The 23566-nt window shown below is 41.9% G+C and overlaps 1 protein-coding gene across 1 annotated transcript; it reads right to left on the reverse strand.

Moving 5' to 3' along the window:
• Window positions 1–240: 240 nt before the first annotated feature.
• On the reverse strand, window positions 241–17717 carry LOC147642017 (protein YIP4b-like). Its single transcript, XM_086802160.1, has 3 exons — window positions 17131–17717; window positions 720–794; window positions 241–554 (listed from the first exon to the last, which is right to left on the reverse strand). The coding sequence occupies exons 1-3, from the start codon at window positions 17629–17631 to the stop codon at window positions 297–299; spliced, it is 834 nt and encodes a 277-aa protein (XP_086658286.1). The 5' UTR covers window positions 17632–17717; the 3' UTR covers window positions 241–296.
• Window positions 17718–23566: the final 5849 nt, after the last annotated feature.

Consider the following 23566-nt stretch of genomic DNA (forward strand, 5'->3'; position numbering starts at 1 on the left):
AAAAACAGAAAACGTTTTGTGTGCCATGTGAACTAGTCATTGGGGATATATATGACAGGCAGTGGTCGTGTGGAGTGTGGTCATAGCCAGTAAGCACCACCAGCTCTCAAGTGTAAGAAAAAACACAGAACGTTTTGTGTGCCATGTGAACTAGTCATTGGGGATATATATGACAGGCAGTGGTCGTGTGGAGTGTGGTCCCCAATGATCAAATGAAATAAACACAAGGATCAGAAGAAAGGAAACCAGAAACAAGTATATCTGATTACGGCTCAGTGCAGCTTAAACTGCTTCATTTATACAGCAAAGATGAAAAATCCAATTGAGATATACAACAGGAACACTGGATAAACTGCCAACGCCTTCCTGTTCGGTGACACTGCTGCACTAACAAATGGATACGCTGCCCAGGAGCTCCATGCAAGAGTAATCAGCACAATAATGCCTTTGATGATCACATGGCTCTTGAACATGCAGATAAGAGCTCCGACATCCAGAGGAAACAAGCAGTACCCTAACAGGCTTAGGCTCTGAAAGAAGATAATGTGCCCACCCTGCAGCAAATAATTCACGTGCATATCAGACATCTTTAGCTCGTTGATGCAAATGAGGCAGATAAAGTCTTTGCAAAAAAATTATTTTCCATGATTGGAGCTAAAACTTGAGTAACCAGCAATGTTTCATTAGCAGAATTCACTACAGGAAAGTGAGAGAAGTACCAGTAGCAGAACATTCAAAGTCAGAATAACTGCTCCAGCAGCCAACACAGCAAAAACCACAGCAAAAACCCTGGACTGCAAAAGTAAAAGACCCTGTTAATTGAATATGGAAAGCTTTTCTGATTATGTTAATGATTCTGACTGCCCAAATACATTTCATGCAGAACAGTCACCCAAAAGCCCTAACACTGTGCCCAAAGCAGCACAATCAAATCTAACCACAATATAGCCAACTACTTATCAGACCAAGTAAGACGACATTTCATTACTTCTTTCCTCTTCTTCTTTTTCATGGCACATGCAAACCACTCCCCCACCCCCACCAACACACACACACATGTTAAATATACTTAGTGGTTAATGTGGGGATAAATTGGTGCTAGGTGGTTGTGTAAACTAGCACCTTGCGTGTATGAAAACTAGGCTAAAATAATGTGGTTGTAGTGTGTGAACAATCACTAGTGTGTAAAGGTTCTTTTCATGTGCAAACACCTTAAACAGATATTATGCCATCTATGATGTGTGGCAAAGTGACACCCATACACTCGGCATCATGATGTGACGTGGCATGTGCGGTGGCAGCATATGCACACACCTTGTAAGGGGGGTCTCTCCTGTAAAAAGGACCACTATTCTAATGTTTAAGCAATGCCTAATCCTGTATATTGAGTCTCGTGCCCCATTTTGTAATTAGCTAATCATTACATCTGGTAATTTGAGTGTACTTTGAGGGCTTTTTGTCAGAGATTCTTTTTCTCATTAGACATCCAGGCACTCCTGCATTTGTGCACGACTCCTGGAGCATTCTGTTTTTATGCTCATTTAAGTAAACACCTTGCACATGGTATACTTTGGCAATTGCACCCTACATCCAGTTTAATCCCGGTGCCCTGTGAGCACACTCCAACTTCATTCCGGTGCCCTATGAGCACTCTCTTGTCACTCTCTTGTTTCCCATCTACATGGTGCACTACAGCCCACATCAAAGGGGGGGCTTCTTTATTTTTTGCACTCTACCTTATCTCAGGAAACCCAGTATTGTGAGGATGTCTAGAGCACCTGCTGCTGCTGACATCTCCAGCATTGGTAAGTTCATGACCACTAAAGACAGCCTTGATGGCCCCAACTACTCACTCTAGAGCTTTATGCTCAAAAGCTTGCTCATTGCCCGGGGGTTATGGGAGATTGTCAGAGGGCAAGAACCTCGTCCTCCGACACCAGCTCCAACCACCTCGGCAGCTCCAGTTCCTATAGGAAGGGAGCCACCAACGGTGGCCCAAGTGCTACCAGGACCTCCAACATCACCACTTAGGCCCACCGAAGACCAAAGAAGGTGGGATGCTCGCGATGCTCAAGCAATGGCAATGATCGCATTATCTGTCAAGCAATCCATCATCCCTCACATTCGATCTTGTGGCTCTGCAAGGGCTGCCTGGACTGTCCTTGAGACCATGTTCCAATCCCGCAACGAAGCACGTGTCATGTACCTGCCTTGGGAGCTAGAGCCTGGACAACCTAGCCATGAACAAAGGTGATTCCATAGCGGATCATCTTACCAAGGTAAGAGAACTTAAAGAACAGCTGCTGAATATTAATGAGGTAATTGATAAAAGGAAATTGGTCACAACAATTCTAAACTTCCTTGCACGAGTCCTGTCAAAATTTTCGTACTTCTTTGTTACTCTCTATGAGAGGAGGTAACCCTCTATCCTTTGAGGAGCTTGTTGGCTTACTTCTTCAAGAGGAACAGTCAAGGAAGAACAAATTGTGAACAACCACTAGTGTGTAAAGGTTCGTTTCATGTGTGAACAACCTCTTAAAGGGATATTATGTAACCTATGATGTGTGGCAAAGTGACACCTATAAGGACACTTGGCATCATGATGTGACATGTGGCATGTGTGGTGGCAACATATGCACACACCTTGTAAGGGGAGTCTCTCCTATAAAAAGGACCACTATTCTAATGTTTAATCAATGCCTAATCTTGTACATTGAGTCTCGTGCCCCATTTTGTACTTAGTTAATCATTACATCTTGTACTATGTACTTTGAGTGTAATTAGCATTCACCTTAATCCATCCCCTCTTTCTCTCTCAGCTTGTCTCTGTCGAGCAGCACCCTAAAAGCTCGTGTCAACAACACACACACACAACTGAGCACCACACCCTTCCAAATATTTAACAATGAGGGCACTTCACAAGGCCTATGCACCCTGGGCCCCCTTAAAGATAAGATCCACCAAGATCTCCCTAAACACAAACAACTAAATTAGTACCAAATAGAAGGGGTGAAGGCTAGCTCACCACCCACCCAAACCTAGATTCCATCCGGAATCACCCCTAAGCCGGAGGCTGAGACTCCAATCCCACGAACCATGCCAATCAGCACTGGTATACCACCGACACCTGCTTGTTGTTGAAGCCTTTGGCATGACCATTTGTGATCTGTCGAATCTAATCATGTTCTCAACGGTAATCCTGGTCCATCACAGTTGTGAACAATAATAACCCAAGTCTCACTTATATAGTGGCTACTGCTGCTATGAGCTAGAATGGCAAGTAAAAGCTATAATGACAAGTGGAGAGCTGAGGTGAAAAGTGTGATGCCACTTATTTCACTTTGATCCACTGCCTTGCCGCACGTTCCAATTTAAGAGATGGTTCCCACCTATATAAACTTCATATCTCAACTCGTAGACATCCTGTCAAAGTTGCCTCAGCAAGCCTCCATTTGCCTAGCTTACGGACTATAACATGCAGCGGAAGTATTCGTAATTAAGGATCCTATCACACAAATTCTCACACCGCCTTCTGTATCCTGAGTTTCGCCAGTTTAGCAATTCACTTTTATGACTTTAAACTTTAAGAGATTGAAAGAGAGAGAGAGAGAGAAACTGTACACCGTATGGGGTCCCGAATTACCCACTGAAGAGCCCCCTATCCTACTACTGGAATAGTATTTGCTTTATTACTTTGAAGAGACCGACTATGGACTGACGATAAGCCAAACGCAAGATCTCTCAGGACCAAGAGTTGGGCTGAACCGTACACGGTTGTAGAAGCACCAATGATGTCCAATCTTGAGCCTATGCATTCTTCCCAATGGAACGAGGGAAGCTGCAAATCTGAGGCTGAGGTATGGGCTGATTGGAATTGTTTCTAGGCTATGTATGAATGCTGAAATGAATATGAATGCTGAGTTTTACCTTCACCAAAGTGAAGTAGCAAAACGATGAAGATAAGGATGCTGAAAACTGTATGTATGCTGAAAACGCAAGGTGTCCTGAAAGGCTGAATGCTGTAGATGCTACGTTTTGATGAATGAAGGCTGAATGCTCATGCGTTTATGCTCCTACGTGCTGATGGATGAAACGCTGAGGGCTGATATGCTGAATGCTCCAATCGCATATGCTCCTTGGGCTGAAGGCTCCAAGCGTTGAAGGCTTGATGGCTGAATTATGATTGAATGATGGAATGATGCAATAGCAAACCTATTTATATGCTTCTAAGTGCTGGTCGGTTGGCTGAAGGGCTGGCCGATTGGACACTAAATGCTCTACACGACTTGTTCATGATAAATAAATGGTATTAAATGCTAGAAATTATGAAAAAAATGCCAAATAAATACTAATAAATACTAGATGTTAGTTGAAGGCTTCTGCAATGGTCTATATGCAATGGATGAACGATATGCAATATGCAGAGTGCTTTCTAATGCAAACCCAAAGGTCTCTACTGACTCTACATGCATGAATGCATCTCTTTAGGTGGATTAAGGGACTTAGACTAACTGACTGTCTAAGGCTGAGGTATAACCTATGTAGCTCGTGCCTGACTTATCCTGGACTGAGGATTACAATGGGGTCACGACGTAAGACAATTATCATCCTAAAGGATACTAATACTGTACAATGTTGCACTGATGATGATGAGCCATCTTGTCACCATGCACTACAGTGTAGAGTGCATGTGACATTCCCTCCTGCTTAGCTTGGCGGTAGGTTCATGGTTTCCAAGTAGTCCAATAATTGGGGGTACTCTTGAAAGAACTCCTCGTCTAGCCAAACGGCTTCGTGGGTACCTCGATCTCGGAACTTCGTATAGAACTGACGTATCCATTGATCAGAACCATGCTTCCAACGATGAAGAAGGATCTACTCAGGCTTGATGACTTCTGCTTCATCTACCACGTCTAGCTGCTGTTCATCTCAAACATCAAACACTTCTGGTCCAACGTATGGTTTTAGCCAAGAAACTCCAAGAACTTTATGGACACACACACAAGAGTTAGTCATGGACTTGTACCATGCAAGACATAGACCTAATACCCTACAGATATTGGAATGACCATTGTTTTCATTGTTGGGCTTTGATAGGCAAGACTTATCTACATATATAGGATTGAGGAATAGTTGACCACAAATTGCCACTGTGGCTACACGGATATTTGATAGAGGGCATCTAGATTAAGTTTACATGTTGGGATTCATTGTCAGATTGCATGACAAGCCGGCTATGCGACAATACCCAATATGTACCTTTTCAATCTTACAGTCCTTAAGGTTTTGATGGTCCTCTAGTTTTATGTCCATATTCACGCTATTCTAAGTATACCCGCCTATTCTTATACCAAGGCTATTGAATCATGGTTATTCAAGAACTTGTGCTATGTGCATAAGTTTTTAGAAGCAAGCTTTGGTTTCCAAGATTTTCTGGGTTTAGACAGATGCTTTGATTGGGACGCTGGTCAAGGTTGTTCTTCTTTGTGTACACAGATGTTGTCTAATCCCTGGACCGAGTTATGATCACTAGTCTCATTTGGAGTTCTTGCTTTCGAGAACTTGTTTCAATTTGTGACACATGGTCAGCCATTGGCATTTATTGTTTCTGATAGTTCACGACAGATCCACAAACTGGTGTTTTGTAGTAATCGTAGCACGGGTATGGGGTGTATCATGGTGGTATGGGACGTCATGATCCATCGCATGTTACGAGGCTACACCAGATTGTCAAGACTTCATTCGGACTTCGCGCCTACAAACACAAGGCTATCTCAACATCTTTGAGGGATAGATACTTTACTTTTGATATATAGACAGTTATGATAAATGCTAGCTTGCGTCATAACCAGGTCTGTTGGAACAGTTTTCCTTTCGTGTCCAAGGTCCTCATAGGCTTTCTAAGGTCTATTTGGGAAGTTAGACTTCCGAGGTGATGAAGGACAGATTGATTATCTTTTCTAGAAGATCGGTTCTTCTCTTGTTTGGAAAGAGACTAGTATTGTGTTCCACTTGGTTCAGGCTTCAGTAGTAGGTTTTGGGATTTCCCAATTTTGTGGTTTTTTCCAGACCAGATTTATAGAGGACATCAAGATGAAAGCATGGTAGTCAAATGGAAGATACTTTTGGTTTCGTGATAACTCTTTAGGACAATTGTTGCTTACCTCTGCTACTAGCAGCATTGTCAGCTTCGAGTTACCAAGATAATCCATTTGCTCCAGATTCGGCTTTTGTGACTAGGAATCGACGCTCATGTCAGTTACTTGGGCAGGTCGACCTCTTAGTCGGATTGTCCTTGAGACTATTGGTATCGACCAATAGAGAGTGTTTCTCTAGTGTTGCGAGTGTGACGACTTCTCCTTGAGTTCTTTTTCTTGAGCTCAAGAGTGAGCTCTTTTGAGGAAGGAGAGTATGTCATGTGCATGCTAGGAGCAAGCAAATTGGCGAGCTAGAGTGTGATGTCATGTGCACACTAGGAGCAGGTAGATTGGCAAGCTAGAGTGTGATATGTTGTGGACGGAAATGTGCTTTTTGGTCCGCTATTAATAGCGTGTGCTTTTTGGGCATTTCTTCCCTATTTATTGGCAGGAGGGGTATCAGTTGGGCACACACCGATGGATGAAGCACAGGAGTGCAGCATGAGCACCATCGTGCAGGAGGCCGTCGTCCTTGGGGGATAACCACGGGTGGTATGGGACGCCAGATGATGACGATGGCAAGGCACTCACGAGGGCATTGGAATGAAGGGATGTAATGCATGAAAAATATGAGTAATCACCATGTAAACATATGCCTAAGTGTGTTTAGTCTCTCACCAAGAGAATGGAAATAGCCTTCCACAAGCCAAGAGAGAAGCCATGAGCTCCAAGAAACATAAGTTTCCATTTCTAAAAATGATCATCAAAAGTTACAACCATGGTCCAAGTCCCCTCTTTTATACATGGACTTGTCCCATTATTAACCCTATTGAATAAAGTTCCTACTTTATTACAAACCATCCCTTCCCAAAGATTTTGTCCTCAAAATCAATAACATGTACAATCTCAAAGTATGAGACTCTAATGTAATCAATGGGAAGTGGTTAAGAGTTCTCAAGTACATCCAAAGCACATATACAATGAAAATCCGGATGTATACAAGTCCACAAAGCTTCAAGCCCAAGGTGTATGAGTGGGACTGTTATGACAGCCCTTCTAGTCGATGAAGACCCTTGAAAATCCTTCATTTAGACTCCATATATTGGGTTGAAAATGATATGTACACTCAGCCATATGTAGCCCACATCATAATCTTTCATTAGGATACGCCATGAAGCTTGTTGGAGTAGAAAAATAGGCCCAATAGTAGACCTTCCCAAAGCTGTCCAGAAATTACAGCATGTATACTTCTTTGTGTTGAGTTTGAGAGAGTTGATGGATTTAGAGTTGATGAAGCTATGAGTGCTCCCGGAATCCACAAGAATATGTGCAACCCTCCCATTGATGGTCCCCACCAACCTTAGTGCGCTTGGGTTCTTGCAACCCGCCAACAACTCTTGTGAGATAGAGCATATGCAAGCTGAAATTTCTGCATTAGTAGGCATGTCTCCGTCCACAAGGCTTTCCTTAACTCCACCTCCCGGATCAAACGGAAACTCACCATCCTCCGTGATGAAAGAATGGTCTTCAAGTGACTCCTCATGTGCTTCTTCATTGCAATCCTCCCATTCCTCAATGTCATGAGAGTCATCCTTGTTCTCTTCCTCATCCATGAGGATCATAGTGGCCACAATCTTCTTTGATTTGCACACATGCCCGGGTGACCACCTCTCTTTGCACTTGAAACATAGCCCTTTGCTTCTCAACTCCTCAATCTTTGGATCATCCATTCTTTGAGTCTTCTTGAAGGGTTGAAAGGGCCTCTTCTTCATGAAGTCACTACTCTTTTTGGCATCAAATTGATGTATCCCATTCTTTGGCTGTCCACCCCCAAATGATGTAGGGGCTCTTGGATTAGAGGATAGTAATGTAGAGGTAGGACCTTTCCCAAAATTGTAAGAAGTAGTGGTTGGTTTGAGTGTGTCTTTGGTGAAGGTCATGGGCTGAGACCTCTTGTACTTTGGCTCATAGAGTTCGGCTAACCTCATAGCTTCTTTGAGAGAGCTAGGCCTTTGAGCCGACACATCCGCCTTGATGAAGTGTTCAAGCCCATGCACAAACTTTTTCATCTTCATGTCTTCACTCAAGCCTTCCACGTACATTGAAAGCTTCAAAAATCTCTTGATGTAACCTCTCACCATCATCCCCTTTTGAGAAAGCTCATACCATTCTTCATGGTATCGGTCAAGCACTAAGGGTGAAATGAAGGCCAAGTTCATCTCCCGCTTCAATCCTTCCCAAGTTGATGGCGTGTTCCCTTGTTTGACCAAGTGCCTCCACCATTGATGAGCATAATCTTCAAGATGTAAGGAGGAAAATTGTACCATATCACGCTCACTTTTTGGGTGAAGTTGGAAATAGGTGTCAAGCTTGGTAGCCCACTCCTCCAACTCTTGCGGAGATGACCCGTCACCTTTGAACTTTGATAGTGAAATTTTGTCTTTGACATCCTTGGAAGATATGTGGGATGGGTTATCATGTTGGGTAGAGGACTTGAATCTTTGCATCTTTGAGTATGACTCCATAAATTGTGCAAAGTCTTTGTAATCCCTCTTGATGATATTCGACAATTCCATCCACTTCTCGTGAGCATCCCTTTGTCTTTGGGCAAAGGACATTTGATTCCAATCGAGTGCAATCTCCTCATCATTCACAAACACCTCATCCTCTTCCCTTGAATGCATTGCCCTAGAAGAGGTAGGACCCTTTGATGCATTGAGGTGAGATAAACCCGAATGAAAAGAAGGAGGAAACATCTCCTTGACAAGAGGTCTCCGTGCATCCGCCATGAATCCCCGAGTGGATGCTCCCAATGGATCCTCTTGTACGGCCTTCATGGAATCCTCATTCAAGATGCCCTTACCTTTTCTTTGCTCATAGTCACCATAATTCCCATGCTTTTCTTGTGCTTAAGACTTCCCAAACTTGTCCTCCATCACACCAATCCGTGAGGATAATGTTTCAAAATGAGAATCAAGCTTGGAGTCTAAGGTCTCCAACCGTTGTACAAGCATTTGCATGAGGGTGTCATGGTTGACCGCCGCTTGTGTCCCTTGAGAAATTTGATTATGTACATTGCCCCCATTGTCTTCATTGATGAATGCATCCCTTGCATCCATATTACCTTCCATGTCCTCATCACCAATGATCATTTCTTGCACAACATCCCCACCCTTGCGTGGTCTTCCCTTCGGCATAGTGAAGAAAATGCAAGATGTTGGTAGAATGCCCAAATGATGTCGGAATTGGACAAAAGAAGGTTCTATGGGTAGGTAATGGTGTCTACTATCCTCCCAAATGAACACAGTAAGAATTAGGTGTGGGCAAGTACTCTCTGTTTTAGGGTTTGTGCGGGACAGCTGAAAGTAGTAATTTGGCTCTAAAATGCAAAATATATGTCGGAATTAGGATTTTGACGGCTCTATAGAAAGCTAACGGAAGATATAACCTACCCCTAAAAGCATTTTGATTCAGTCAAAGTGGAAGTATATTCTGTTTGACTTTGACCAGAAAGTCAACATGACTACTTTGACCGAGATTGTGATATCCGATTAAGGGCTTCTATGGCTCATTTTGAAACTCTTAATGAGTAGAATAGAGTCGTGTAATCACTCGGACCTAATCCCAAAAACCCTAGGACTGAATTAGGGTTTTGTAAAATCCCAAAAATTCCCAAAATTCGGTCCTAAAGCTCAATCCGGCTACAAATGATTGGTGTTTCTCCCCTTGGTAGTTGTGAATAACTCTTCAAGTGTATCCATGGGGTAAATCTCCAATCAATAAGCTTGTTTAGCTCCCTTGTTGGAAAAATTCCGCCATAGTCTCCTTTGTAATTGGAACCAAATCTCAAATGAAAATGCAACTTCTCAAATCACCATGCAATACTCTTTGTATCCCACAATGTCATGAAAGATCATATGCACTCTTTGTCCATCAAAGCATTTGCAATATTTACACAATATGACGGAAAAAGGGACCCCATTGCCCAAATGCATCCACAAAGTCGATGGTGAGAATTGTTGAGGACGCGCGTTGAAGCTTGCCGATCTCCCGGCCAAGCTCTTCTCACCCCTTCACCGAGTTTTCCTCCAAGGTGAAGGTTGAGGCCATGTCTTCACACCGGTGTACCTAATCCCCCTTTGTACCGCTTTTCCAAGGCAATCACGGCACAAAGAGTTCAAGCCATTCTCCCCTTGGCCTCTCCAACCAATGCCAAGGTACCCTCACACATTGCTAGATTCTATAGAAACTTGAAGTGGTAGCAATGGTGAGTGTAGGTACAAAATGATGTGGATAATATCAAATGATAGAACAAGTTTGTTGGCTTACAAGTATTGAGCATGACTCATGCCCTTTTACAATTTAGAACTCACCAATAAAGCATGGACTCATGCCTCAATCCATCATCCAAAAGCTCCAACACAAACCAACAATTCACAATGCCCTCACCATGGCATTTGCATAAGCATTTGTTAACCACAATCAAGGCATTTGCAATTGCATTCCAACAATCCCTTTCACATCATATTGACAAATGCATGCTTCTGTGACGATTATGTTGTTAATCCTGCATATTGTGTACTAATTACTACTTAAGTGATTAACTTAGAACAAGAACCTTCAGGAGAACACTTGAGACAAGATTGAATTGACTTGTTGTGTATTAAACTGAGTACAATAGGTCTCTTATATAGGAGATGAAGAGACACATTTGAAGAGGCATGTCCTTTGATGAAAGGACATGACCTTAGACGAAAGGGTACAACTTTTAGGCTAAGGGATGTGTCTAGTCGATGTAGAGGCACAACCATTCACTAAGAGATACAACCATTCGTCGAAGAGATGTGGCTATTCGATGAAGAGGTACATCCTTTGACGAAGAGTCGCAACCAGTCGAGGGTAGGGGTTCCCTTTGGCTGGTAACTCTTTGCATCTGCAACAGTAATCAGCAATGAAGAGAGAATCTGATATATAAACACGTCACAATCGTGACATTCCCTCCCATTTAAAATAAAACCCAGGGGTAGTTGTTGAGACTCTGGAAGAAGGGAAATGATTGAATTGCTTCTGCATCCAAAGCTCTAGCTGCTAGATCCCATGTCATGGCATTATTGTTGACCATAACAATCTTGCACATACCAAACTGAATATTAACTGCATCTGCAACTTGTCTCATCTTTACCGAAAGTATGAGAATCATATCTGGAACTTTTTTGTTAACATCATTGGTAACTTCGAGCTTTGTCCAAGAAAAGACTGAATCTTCATCTGCCTTTAGAGAAACCATAAGCAAACTGTCTTGAATCTCCAATATCAAGGATTGTGTCACCAAACTTTGCATTTGGTTAGTGACCATCATTTGGAAATCTGAAAGGGATTCCATTGGCTTGTCTGTAACACGGATGTCTTCAAGGGTTGTCGTAGATGAAGAAGAGGTATTGTTTAAAGGCGCTTTCATCTGCAAAGATAGTGCATCGAGACTAGGACAAGTATTGTCCAAAGAGGCAGTGACTGAAGTCATACTGCAAGAGTCTGTATGAGAATTATTCTTTGTACCATTCGAGGTAAGAACTGGAGCCTTCAGACTTGAAGAATCTTCATTCACCATTGCAATTGCATCGGTTATTGTGTAAGAGACAAAGACTTCATTCTGCAGGGGCGGTGACAAGGCTTTTGTTTTTGCCTGGACCACAGCCAAAGAAGTTGTGTGCATTTGGGATGCCACACATGAACCAGAACCTCTTGAATCGTCAGCTTTATCAGCGGGTATTAAGGCTTCCAGAGTAGGAGGAGCATGGCATGGCTCGCAAGGGGGAACTTGTCCAGCGTTGCGGCATTCACGACCGAGTACTCGACTAGGGTCGCAAATATGTGCCACTATGTGAGCCCACTTCGAAGAGATTGATGACTCTTCAAGGGGAGATCTTCTGAAAGCGTCATATTGCTGCTTTGGCTTCTGCTGATAGTGATTCAAAGATGGATCTTTCTCATAACTATTGTAATGCTGAGAATGTTTGCGATGAGCATGCAGAGGCTCGAACGAAGGTATTTCATGTCTGGTGGTCTCTACAGAATTGTGCTGATGAGGACACGAAACCTGTTGTGGGTGTTGTACGCCGAGAAGTTGCTTGCCGGGAGCTTGAGGAGGCTTTGGCTCACCATGGATCAAGTGTGACGAAAAGGTAGCCAGAGAAGGCTTCAGGAGTAGTTGGAATGCCTTCATTTTGATTGCGCTAGTAAGAACCATTCAATGGAACATGTGCTACCACGAGCATATGCGTCAAAGAAACCTTGGAAATAGACAAGGTAGCCGGAGAAGTGTGAAAGGTAGTCAACATGCATGCCAAGAAAGTCATTGCCAAGACAAGAGGGGCATACATGAAGAGGGCTGCATCCGGGGGGTTGGGGTGCCGGTTCACATTAGCGTACGCCCGTTGGTTTTTTTTTTTTTTTTAAAGATTGTGCTGATCGCTGGCCGTGGGGTACTCCTTTGTTTTTTTTTTTTTAATAATCGCTGGTCGGGGGCTGGTTTCCTTGCTGAGGGAGGCGAGCAAGAAGAAGGCGGCATCCTGACAGCCGGGTGGTGGTTTTCGAGTCGCCCACCATAGCTGTTCACACCAGCAAATCCCAAACGGGCGGCCAGCGCACGCCCAGCCGATTACGCACGTTTGTTTGGGTTTTTTTTTTTTGAATTCCACGTGGCAGTACACTTATTAATGTTGTGTATTGGTGTTTTGTTTTTTTTTGAAGGTTGACGCTTCGAAGGCCGTCGCCGGGTGGAGGTGACGCTTCGAAAGCTGAATCGCCGCGTGGAGGTGACGCTTCGAAGGCTGATCGCCGAATGGAGGTGACGCTTCGCTGAATCACCGAATGGGTCGCTGCAGTCACTGCATATAGTAGCACACCAAGTAGGAGTGGAGGTGACGCTCAGCCACGCTCAGCATACTAGGGCGGCTCACAACCGACAGCCACGCTCAGCAAGCAAGAGCGCCCGTTGGCAGCACCCAAGGCGAAGAGAGGGGGGGCTCCATAGTCAGCATCGAAAGGGGGAAGTTTTCCATGTTGCGAACGCCACCGGCAGCAGGGAGGGAGGGCATTCCGGAAATACTGCAGGAGGTCCCTCTCTGCTATACACACAACACGTGTATATGGGTGTGAGACCTTGTGTACTTGTTTACATTACTACAAGCAAAGATTCACGCCAAGTCCACCATCGCTCTGCTTCTTCCATACAACACCGAAAGGAGAGGTGGATGAGGGAGTGCCGCGGAGAGGGTGAGGGCTTCACAACCCACGGGTAGGAAAAAATTTGCTCTGATACCACTGTGAGGATTATGTTGTTAATCTTGCATATTGTGTACTAATTACTACTTAAGTGATTAACTTAGAACAAGAACCTTCAGGAGAACACTTGAGACAAGATTGAATTGACTTGTTGTGTATTAAACTGAGTACAATAGGTCTCTTATATAGGAGATGAAGAGACACATTTGAAGAGGCATGTCCTTTGATGAAAGGACATGACCTTAGACGAAAGGGTACAACTTTTAGGCTAAGGGATGTGTCTAGTCGATGTAGAGGCACAACCATTCACTAAGGGATACAACCATTTGTCGAAGAGATGTGGCTATTCGATGAAGAGGTACATCCTTTGACGAAGAGTCGCAACCAGTCGAGGGTAGGGGTTCCCTTTGGCTGGTAACTCTTTGCATCTGCAACAGTAATCAGCAATGAAGAGAGAATCTGATATATAAACACGTCACAATCGTGACAGCTTCCAAATGCTCTCTTATGCCCATGTGTAAAACATAGCATTGGCATGGCTATGTATAGCATCCATAGTGTCCATATGGCATCAAGATGAGCATGAGGGACTCCAAAAACATTGCATAAGCTTGCTATTCCATCAATGGCATGCCAATTGAGACATAATGAAGAAAATCTCCCAAAATGTGATCTATGAATTGGCCAAGCTCATGTGGAATCAATTCCTTTCACCATTGCCATCAATAATGCATGGAGAAGCAATATTGGCATGTGAATGGTCAAGCTTTAATGGTTAATTTCTGAAAATTAGGGGAGTTTGAATGTGTCCAACCCTAATCCATTCCCAAGCTCCACCAAATGGTTCAAATTTGCAAGAAATGGATCAAACCACTCACCAATGTCAACCGGAAAGCTTCAATGGTAGAAAATGTTGAAGAAGCCTCTTGTTGAAGAAAAACGTAGCCTCTCTTTGCTCTGAAATTTGCAGCCAAATAACACCTCCCATGTGCTTGAACAAAGCTTGAAAATATGCTCCAAACAAGGGCTAAGAACCCTATTGAAAGGCTTCCATCTCTTGAGGTAGTAGAGCTAGGCTTCACCTAGCTCTCCCTCCATATTTTCAGCGCGATTTTGAGGCGGCAGCCTGCTGCAGCCCGCCGTTTGCGCTTCTTTGCCTCCCTTCATGAGATGATAATGCTAACAATGATGTCTATGAAGTGTAAGAGCTTAGCAATGCAAGATTTGGTCAATGTGGCAAGGTATACTAGGGTTTCTCACAGCCATGGAAGAATGAACAAAAGCTCTCCTTGAGAAAAAAATTTGCAAGAAGAGGCTCAAATGAAAGATCTCAGTGAGCTCTACAAAAACCCTAAGGTTTGGCATCAAAACGGGTAGAGGAAGAGCATCCCATGGCTATGGAAAGCTTGAGGAAGAAGAAGATGATTACTAAACGTGATTAGCAAAAAAGTTAATTGCAATTAGTCACTTGCCCTAAGTTTTGGCCCGACTGCCCCAAATTTTTGATCCAGAGGTCCAAAATTTGATCCAAAAATGGCAAAATTGGCCAAAATCACTCAAAATTCAAACAATTTCCATGAAATGCTCACCATATCCATGAGATTAAGCAAGATTAGAGAAGATTTGTCAAGAATCACTCAAGGATTACAAGAAAATGAAAAAAAAAAAACTCAAATTTTCAAGCAAATTTTCCCAACAACCCATGCATGCCCATGATCAAAATCAAGAGCTCTGATACCAATTGGAATGAAGGGATGTAATGCATGAAAAATATGAGTAATCACCATGTAAACATGATGCCTAAGTGTGTTTAGTCTCTCACCAAGAGAATGGAAATAGCCTTCCACAAGCCAAGAGAGAAGCCATGAGCTCCAAGAAACATAAGTTTCCATTTCTAAAAATGATCATCAAAAGTTACAACCATGGTCCAAGTCCCCTCTTTTATACATGGACTTGTCCCATTATTAACCCTATTGAATAAAGTTCCTACTTTATTACAGGCATGACGCTCTAGCTCGTGGCTCGGTGGAAACGGCCAAGATTGTGAGCCTCGCTCACGGCTATCATGGTTGAGTGGTGAGTATGCCTGCACCCAGATATCTTTGACTTCTAGGGTTAGGGTTTGTTGCTTTGTCTTGCTTTTCATGGCTTGTATTGCAGGTTTCCTTCTGAGAGAGATCTCGAGTATTTAACATTACATGTCCGCTAATACAGCATAAAGAAATTCACCTTATAAGAAAGTGCAATTTATAACCTCATGGTAGTCATCCACAAGGCAATAAACCATCAACTCCATCATGCATAGTATGGACTAGATACTACGACATCCCCATGATATGATCCAAAGCTCAATATATAAGTACTATGTATATGATTCAGAACACATTGGTATAAGTTAAAGTACTCAATGTATATAGAATTGATGATGAGTGGGCCTTATGTGCACATGGCATGGTAATTCTATTAAAATAAGATACATAAAATATCATGTGGAGAGCATGTGGAGGAGTGTGAAAGTATGCATAATAGAGAAGAATCCTTCTAGAAGTCTTAGGTGAATCAAGAGACTTTTGACATGTATACTTGAGGGACCTCTATGTCAGCTCAAGGTGGGGTTGGGCATATCTTCCAAGTCAAAAAATCTTTAAACTAAGAAATCAAGAAAATACATGTAAAAGCTAGCCAAGAAGGATAGGTGATAGTGGCATCCTTACTTAGACAATCCAAAGTTGACTGCTTCTTCTATGTCTTAATGTAATTATTCTTGAGAAGAAGATAAAGAAACCTCCTATATAAGGATCCCTTTTGCTCACTTTTAATGCATATTAGCATATTGAGCCATAAAGTTTTCTTAGATGATAGAGCTACCCTCACTCTTGTACCTTGTTGCTTTCCCTAAGACCACTAGAAGTTGAATTACTTAAGGTTTCCAAGCCTTTGTGCTGGCGAAACGCTGATGTGGAAACATTTGCCAACAACATGCCATGCATCCACAAACCCATGTTCAAGCTCGAATTACATGTCGCGCTTCCACTCAGATACTCTCTATCATTCAAGTTGCAAAAGGCTTCTCAAACACTTACATATCTATCACCCTAAAATACATTCAACGTATTAGATGGAGGGCCTTTGGAGCTTCACATAGGGTAGACAGGCCAGAATAAGGGAACCTAGAAAAAAATGATTATATTACTGTGATGAAGGCCAAGACCCAACAAATTAAGGTTTAAGCATAGAATTCACAATGGCAAACTAAATTTTAGCATGTGTTTTTTTTGTGAATCTGAATATGCCCGTGTCTAAGGAGCCGATTCAAGTGCACAATGCGGCGGAGAAGACACACATCAAAAAGAACAACTAGTTGAAAATAAAAAGCAACCAAATCAGCATTTTACTGTCAAGCTTCTCACAATGACTAGTTCCTCTCCAAGGTGGGGGTGTGCACTGCAGCTGGAACCTGCCTACATCTAGATAAAGGGTGGACATGGCACATGAACCGGGAGTGTTTTCTGTGTACACCGGGATGTCCAATTAAAGTGCCTAATGCAACCATGGGAAGAACCCCATTGTTTGTGCTTAAGCATTATCTTCGTTAATTTCTTACACATAAATGATTCCAACAGAGGGCATACAGATCCATTAGCTGATTGGAAGCAACAGATAAAAGGAACCCCAAAAAACAGCAGATCGAGGAAGGCAGAAAGCATACATTATCTGTAGATGCGGAGTAGGAGATGGACACGCCCAGGAAGACGATGAAGAAGAAGGGACCCCAAAGGTCCCAGTCTCGCAGAGCTTGGCCGGGGTCCTCGCGGTAAGGGTTGGGGAAGACAACGTTGCGGAGGTTTAAGGCCACTCGAGTGACGTCTCGCTTCACGGTGTGCCAAACTGGTTCTGTGAGGGTACTAGCAGAAGGGCCGCCCCCGAACCCTACAGGGCCATTGGAACCCAAATTAGGGTTGGGTTTAGGGTCAGGGTTAATGTCAGGAGTTGCAAGCGATATAGGGTCAGGGTTTGCAGGGGGTACTGGTGCGTAGTTGGAAGAGGAGGGGGTTACGGGGATGGAGGCCCGCGGAGGGCTGGAGGGCCTCGCGGGGGGCACCGAGCCCGGGATCTGCAGGGGCGACGGAGTGAAATGGAAGAGGCTCTCGATCTCGTCGATGTCCGATTGTGAGGACGCCTGCAACGGGATCGTATCGCTGCGAGACATCTTGCCTGCCTGATACGATGGCAAAACCCGCTTGCAACCTTGTCTTCGTGCAATTAACAAGGATCTGGTCCACTCTCTCTTTTCTATAAAATATATGATCCAAAATTATAAGGCACCCAAACGTTTTTTGCATTGATTACCCAAACGTTTTTTAAGACCAACAAATAAATTTGTCAAGGAGACGAGAATTTCAAGTTCTATTTTTAGTATGAAATCCTCTTAGAATCTTCTTCGGCCACATGTTCTCTCTTTCTTCTCTCAGAAGGCACACGCTCTGAGCTGTTGCATGCTTTCGCTTTTCATGGTTTGCATGTGCCCACTTTTGCCATGCGATAGTGCTATAATATCTACACACTATCTCAAGAGCTTCTTGCTCTTAAGATGTTGGAAAAGAATTTACTATGCTACCCATCCTTGTGTTGTTTTACCACGGGTGTTGGATGTGCTCTATTTTTTAAGGCTTCCTATACAAGGAGTAGTCTTTATGGTAAGCACCTAACATTCCCTGTCGATATTTCCTATTATGGTGAGCAGCTAGGTACCTAGAAGTTCCCAATTATGGTGGGCGCCCAAGCAGTTCCCAATTTAGAGCATATAGCAGTTCCCAGTTTAGAGCACCTGGTAGTTCACAATTCAGACACTGGATACTGCAAATATGGCCAGATGGTTAGACAATTCATGTAAACTTGGCACTCTACTAAGTAGGATGCATGCTTATGCAAACTTTGTGACCGCATTTATAAGTGCTAGGGATACCAAATTGAGGACACATTGTTCTCATGTTGTGGGCCCCGTTTGAGGGTCCAGATGGTCTCTTAGTTGGTCATTTTGGACCAAGTCATTGGGTTTGGCCGATTGAGAAGAATGCGGGGGGGAGAGGGTAAGCTTAAGCTCCTTATAAGCAAACCTCTTCACACACAAATGAGTAGATAAGCACACAAGTGAGAGATGAATGGCTGAATTTTCTACTAGCTTCTTCACTTCTCACACACAAGAGCATACAAGAGAGAGATGAATGGATGAATTTTCCACTAGCTTCTTCACCAAGGAAAAATTAGGGGTGTTTTAGAGGGGTCTTTGATATTATCAAGCTATTTCACCAAAAACTCTTTTAGTTTTTTGTGGATTCTAGAGATAAGTTTGCCAACCCATCTATACTTATACTATTTTACTAGTGTATTGTTTTTTACCCTATTCTTCACTTCTCTAGAACTATAACATAAAGATAAGAGTACATACCATGAGGGAAAGTACTCTACAAGCCACCTATATGAGGAAAGTACTCTACCACTATAAGGAAAGTTCTCTACAACATACAAGGTACATAGTGTGAACCTAACTATATGAGTTAGCGTTATGATTATGTCATAACTCTAGTAAACCAATGTGGGTGTCATACAATTTGTAAACCATTGGTGATATTTTTACCATGATCTCTCCAATTGTGCCTCTGGCATAAATGTGAAGGTGTCATCATGGCATGCCATCATTTGCACTAGTTGAGCTCAATATCTCAACACTTCCCCTTGAGCTCAACTCCATACCTTGCACCACTCAAAGTAAGCTTCTAAACCTATGAAACTTCACTGTATCCAATGCCTTTGTAAAAATGTTAACCACCTTATTCTCTATGCCGACATAAACCAAATCCACATCACCTGATCTTGTTTGCTAACATAAACTTGTTCCACATCACCTGATCCTCTATGCTAGAACCTTCTCCCTTATAAAGTGATAATGCATCTCAATGTGTCTTTTTCCTAGCATGATACATGGGAAATTAGTCAACTGTATGCTACTGTCACAATAAATGACAGATATCCTATCCATGGGATTACTCATATCTACAAGTATCTTTTGCAACCAAGCTACCTCGCATGCTATAGTAGTAGTGCCCCTATACCTCCTTTGTACTTGACCAAGCAACTATTACACGATTTCTTCTTATTGCTCTAGTTAACAACAACACTACCAAAAGAGAAAATAAAGTCATAGTAAATCTCCTACCTAAGACACTACCAACCCAATCTGAATTTGTGTACCCATGTATCCCAGCCTCATAGAGAAGTCTATAATATAATGTGGACTTCATGTATCTAAGTATCCTCCTAGTTGCATCTAAATGTGGCTTCCTTGGGGCCTACATAAACTAACTCACAATCCAACCAAATAGTTTGATAGTTATGCAAATCAAACTACCTACTATGTGATTCATGTATATAGTAGGTCCTCCATGAGATTGCCTATATTTGTAGACAATCTCGTCTTCTACCCCAACGGCATTAAGCTTTGTCATCCCATACTTGGGCGTCATGTCCAAAGAATATTGCCTCTATAAAAGACAAATCCCATTACACGATCTAATCACCTCTATACTTAGGAAGTATCACATCAGCTCACCCATATCTTTCATTTCAACTTAGGAAGTATCACATCAGCTCACCCATATCTTTCATTTCAACTTCTTTTTAAGAAGAATCTTCACCTCATGAATGTCATTTCATTATCACCTATGAGACAAATGGCCACTCAATCCCCTTGTCTATCTTGCTCACATAAAGTAAGAGATCAGCATTGGATATTTGAAATCCAATAGTGACAAGATACTCTCCTATCTTGACATGTTCTAGGTGTCTGCTTCAAGCCATGCAAGGCTTTATGCAACCTGCAAAAAAAAAAAAAAAGGTGTGCATGTTCCTCTTGTAAGTCATTATGTAAAAATGCATTCTTTACATCCATCTGATGCAAAGACCACCATCCCTTAGTTGTAGCCATAGCAATGATTGCTCTCATGGTTACCATCCTAGCAACCATGCGGAATCACCCCTCTCCTGGTTACAATCCTAGCAACCAGGCTAATTTTCTTCTCATAGTCAATGCCATATGTCTGTGCTTATCCCTTAGCGAACCAATCTTGTCTTATACCTACTTACATAACCATCTAAATTATGCTTGACTTTGTAGTCACACTTACATCTAATTACCTTTTTTTCCTTAGGCAAAGGCACCAAATTTCATGTCTTCTTAGCATCTAACACAACCATCTCTTCATCCATGGCATCTTCTTCCTAATGATTATATCTAAGTGCCTCCTCAAAACATGTGGGGTCTACCTTTTATATAGCTTTAACCATGTATGCATAATGATGGGTTGTATACCCATAATATCTCAACCTGCTGCTTTGGCTTTTTGCACACAAGTGTAACAACATTCGAGATTCCAAACTCCTCAAGGATCTATTTTTGAGCTATTATCTCCATCAACAAAGGAGTGACCTACTAAAACGTATGTCATTATAAAAGGCCGATCCACCTTTTCTTTTTCCTTGCATCATACATGTGAACTTGTTGAATTTTTGTCACTTGTAGTTTACGGTCCTAGAGTTAGGGTATTTTGCAAGCTATGGAGGGTGAAAGATATTCCTGGTTATTGTGTAGGGGGAGAGAGAGAGAGAGAGAGAGGCTCTTAAAGAGTATTTATATAACTTAATGATAGCTTGACTAGATGTATTAAAGCTTACACCAAATACATTATTTTATAGGTTTACAACCTTTTCTTTTGACTCAAGGGAATCACAAACATACTAGATGGCACACTTATCGTATCCACACCTAAGGGTGGGTTCACACATACTAACATACTTACACAAATAGGGGTACATGTACACGATGGATACACACACAGAGACTCTGAAATACCCAACAAATCTCCCTTTAGAGTGATGGTGGAGTGACTTGAGACAACCTTCAATGGCCATAATGATTTGGGCTCAATAATGCACTCTCCATCTACCACATGTTCCTTGCTCTATAGAATTAGAGGCTAGTAAGCATGGTTCAGAGGCTAGTGAGAAAGGCACAAAAGACTGAGAGGCTCAACAAGCATGGCTCAAAGCCTTAATAAGCATGGATGCACAAAGGGAACAAGCCTTAACAAGCATGACTCAAAGGTCTAGGGAACAAGTGCCAAAAGAGCTTGACCACTCATGACTTACATCAGTCTCTCAGATAATCAATCCCCCTAAACATAAACATTGATAAATTGAAATATTGGAGTCTTTTATAACACAAGATGGTACAAACACATAAAAACTGACATACATGAAGAGCACTTATTATAAACCTTTTTTTTTGGCGGGGGGGGGGGGGGGCAATCCGGCCAAACGATACATGAACCACACACATAAATACTGAAAAATAAATATTTTTAGAGTTTTTAACCTTTTATTATAGCTAGATGGGGTTACATAAAACTTACAAGATGTAGGTTTAGTTTTTGTGTAAAACTCTACTTCAAAACAATTGACAATAATAATAGATTGGGAATTGTTTACCATGTCGAGGGTAGTTATGGATGGTGTGAGGGGTGGGTGGCTTGGCGAGGTCTCTATGTCCAAGCTACAAGATGCAAGTTTAGTTCTAAAGTAAAGCTCTGCTTTAAAATAACCGACAATAATAGATTGGGAGTTGTAAAACTTACAAGATGCAGGTTTAGTTCTAAAGTAAAGCTCTGCTTTAAAATAACCGACAATAATAGATTGGGAGTTGTTTACCATGTCGAGGGTAGATGTTGTTTTATTAAGAGTTGGGTGAAGGAACCATGTTTTCAATATTGGGAGTTGTTTACCATGTCGAGGAGGGTAGCTGTTGTTTTATTAAGAGTTGTGTGAAGGAACCATGTTTTCAATATTGGCTTCAGATGATGGGAAAACATCATTCTGTTTGGATTACAAAGATAATGAAGATGTTTAAGAAAAATAATACGGTTAATGCAATTCAAGCGCAATGTTACCATACCACCATAAGTAATCCCTTGATTGGAAAATATGATCTAGAGAAGAGATAAGAAAAGGGGTGAGGAAAAAAATCATTGAAACAAAGTGTTAAAGGATGTTGAAATCATAGTTTATGGATTCAATCTACAAGCATTAGGTTAGTTATAAAAATATTTTGAGTATTTTGAGATAAATAATAAAAAACTTACCTTAGTGCGAGCTAATTAATGGTATTTTTTGGATAATATTCAAAATAAGAAATTTAGTGTTTTTTTAGGGCTAATATGCTTCATTGTAAAAGTTGTACCTCAAAAATTGGTGAAAATAATGTTTTTTATTTCTTACTAAATCAACCTAAAACATGTAATTTTTCTTTTCAAAATAAATTTTAAGAAATGTTTTTAAATGTTGGAGAAAGAGGAATGCTTGATTTTGTTGTTTATCACTTTCAATGTTTCCCTCCTCTATTTATAACGTTGCCCTTCACCTTAACCCTCTCTCTCTCTCTCTCTCTCTCTCTCTCTCTCTCTCTCTCTCTCTCTCTCTCTCTCTCCTTTTATAAGTGATAGAATGACATAAAGGACAAAGGGATAAAATTACACTCAAAGTTCAAGAATGTTGTTTAAGAAAGAATTTATCAAAAAGAAACAATGCATTTTTTCTAGGACTCTCTTGATGCTACCATAATCTATCTCTTCCACTTGTCCTCATCTTTTATAGTGAGTCTGTGTGTGTGTGCACGTGCATGATACACATGTAGCATTTATATGTTAGTGATGTGTGGACATAGGCTAATAATGGGCCTGTAAACTTTTTCCCTCTTTAGGACATTTCCCCCCCCCCCCCAAGCATATGTATGCATTCTTATGAGTGTGTAAGTAACCTCATCATGCATTCTTATGAGTGTGTAAGTAACCTCATCATGTCACTTCACTTATACTTCGCTCATTCTCATCAATCTACTTTGAGTGTTGTGCTTATCTATCTTTCCTTCCTTGCTGGATCTATGTGTGTGTTGCTACATTAATCTCCACTACAATTTACTTTGAGTGTTGTGCTTCTATCTATCTTTCCTTCCTCCTGGATCTATGTGTGTGTTGCTACATTAATCTCCATTCCAACAATTGGTATTAAAGCAGGTTTTCTTGGCTCTACCTTCT

This window comes from Cibotium barometz, chromosome 1 (genome assembly GCF_041138505.1).
Source record: "Cibotium barometz isolate CiBa-2024 chromosome 1, ASM4113850v1, whole genome shotgun sequence".
In the NCBI taxonomy this organism is placed as follows: domain Eukaryota; kingdom Viridiplantae; phylum Streptophyta; class Polypodiopsida; order Cyatheales; family Cibotiaceae; genus Cibotium; species Cibotium barometz.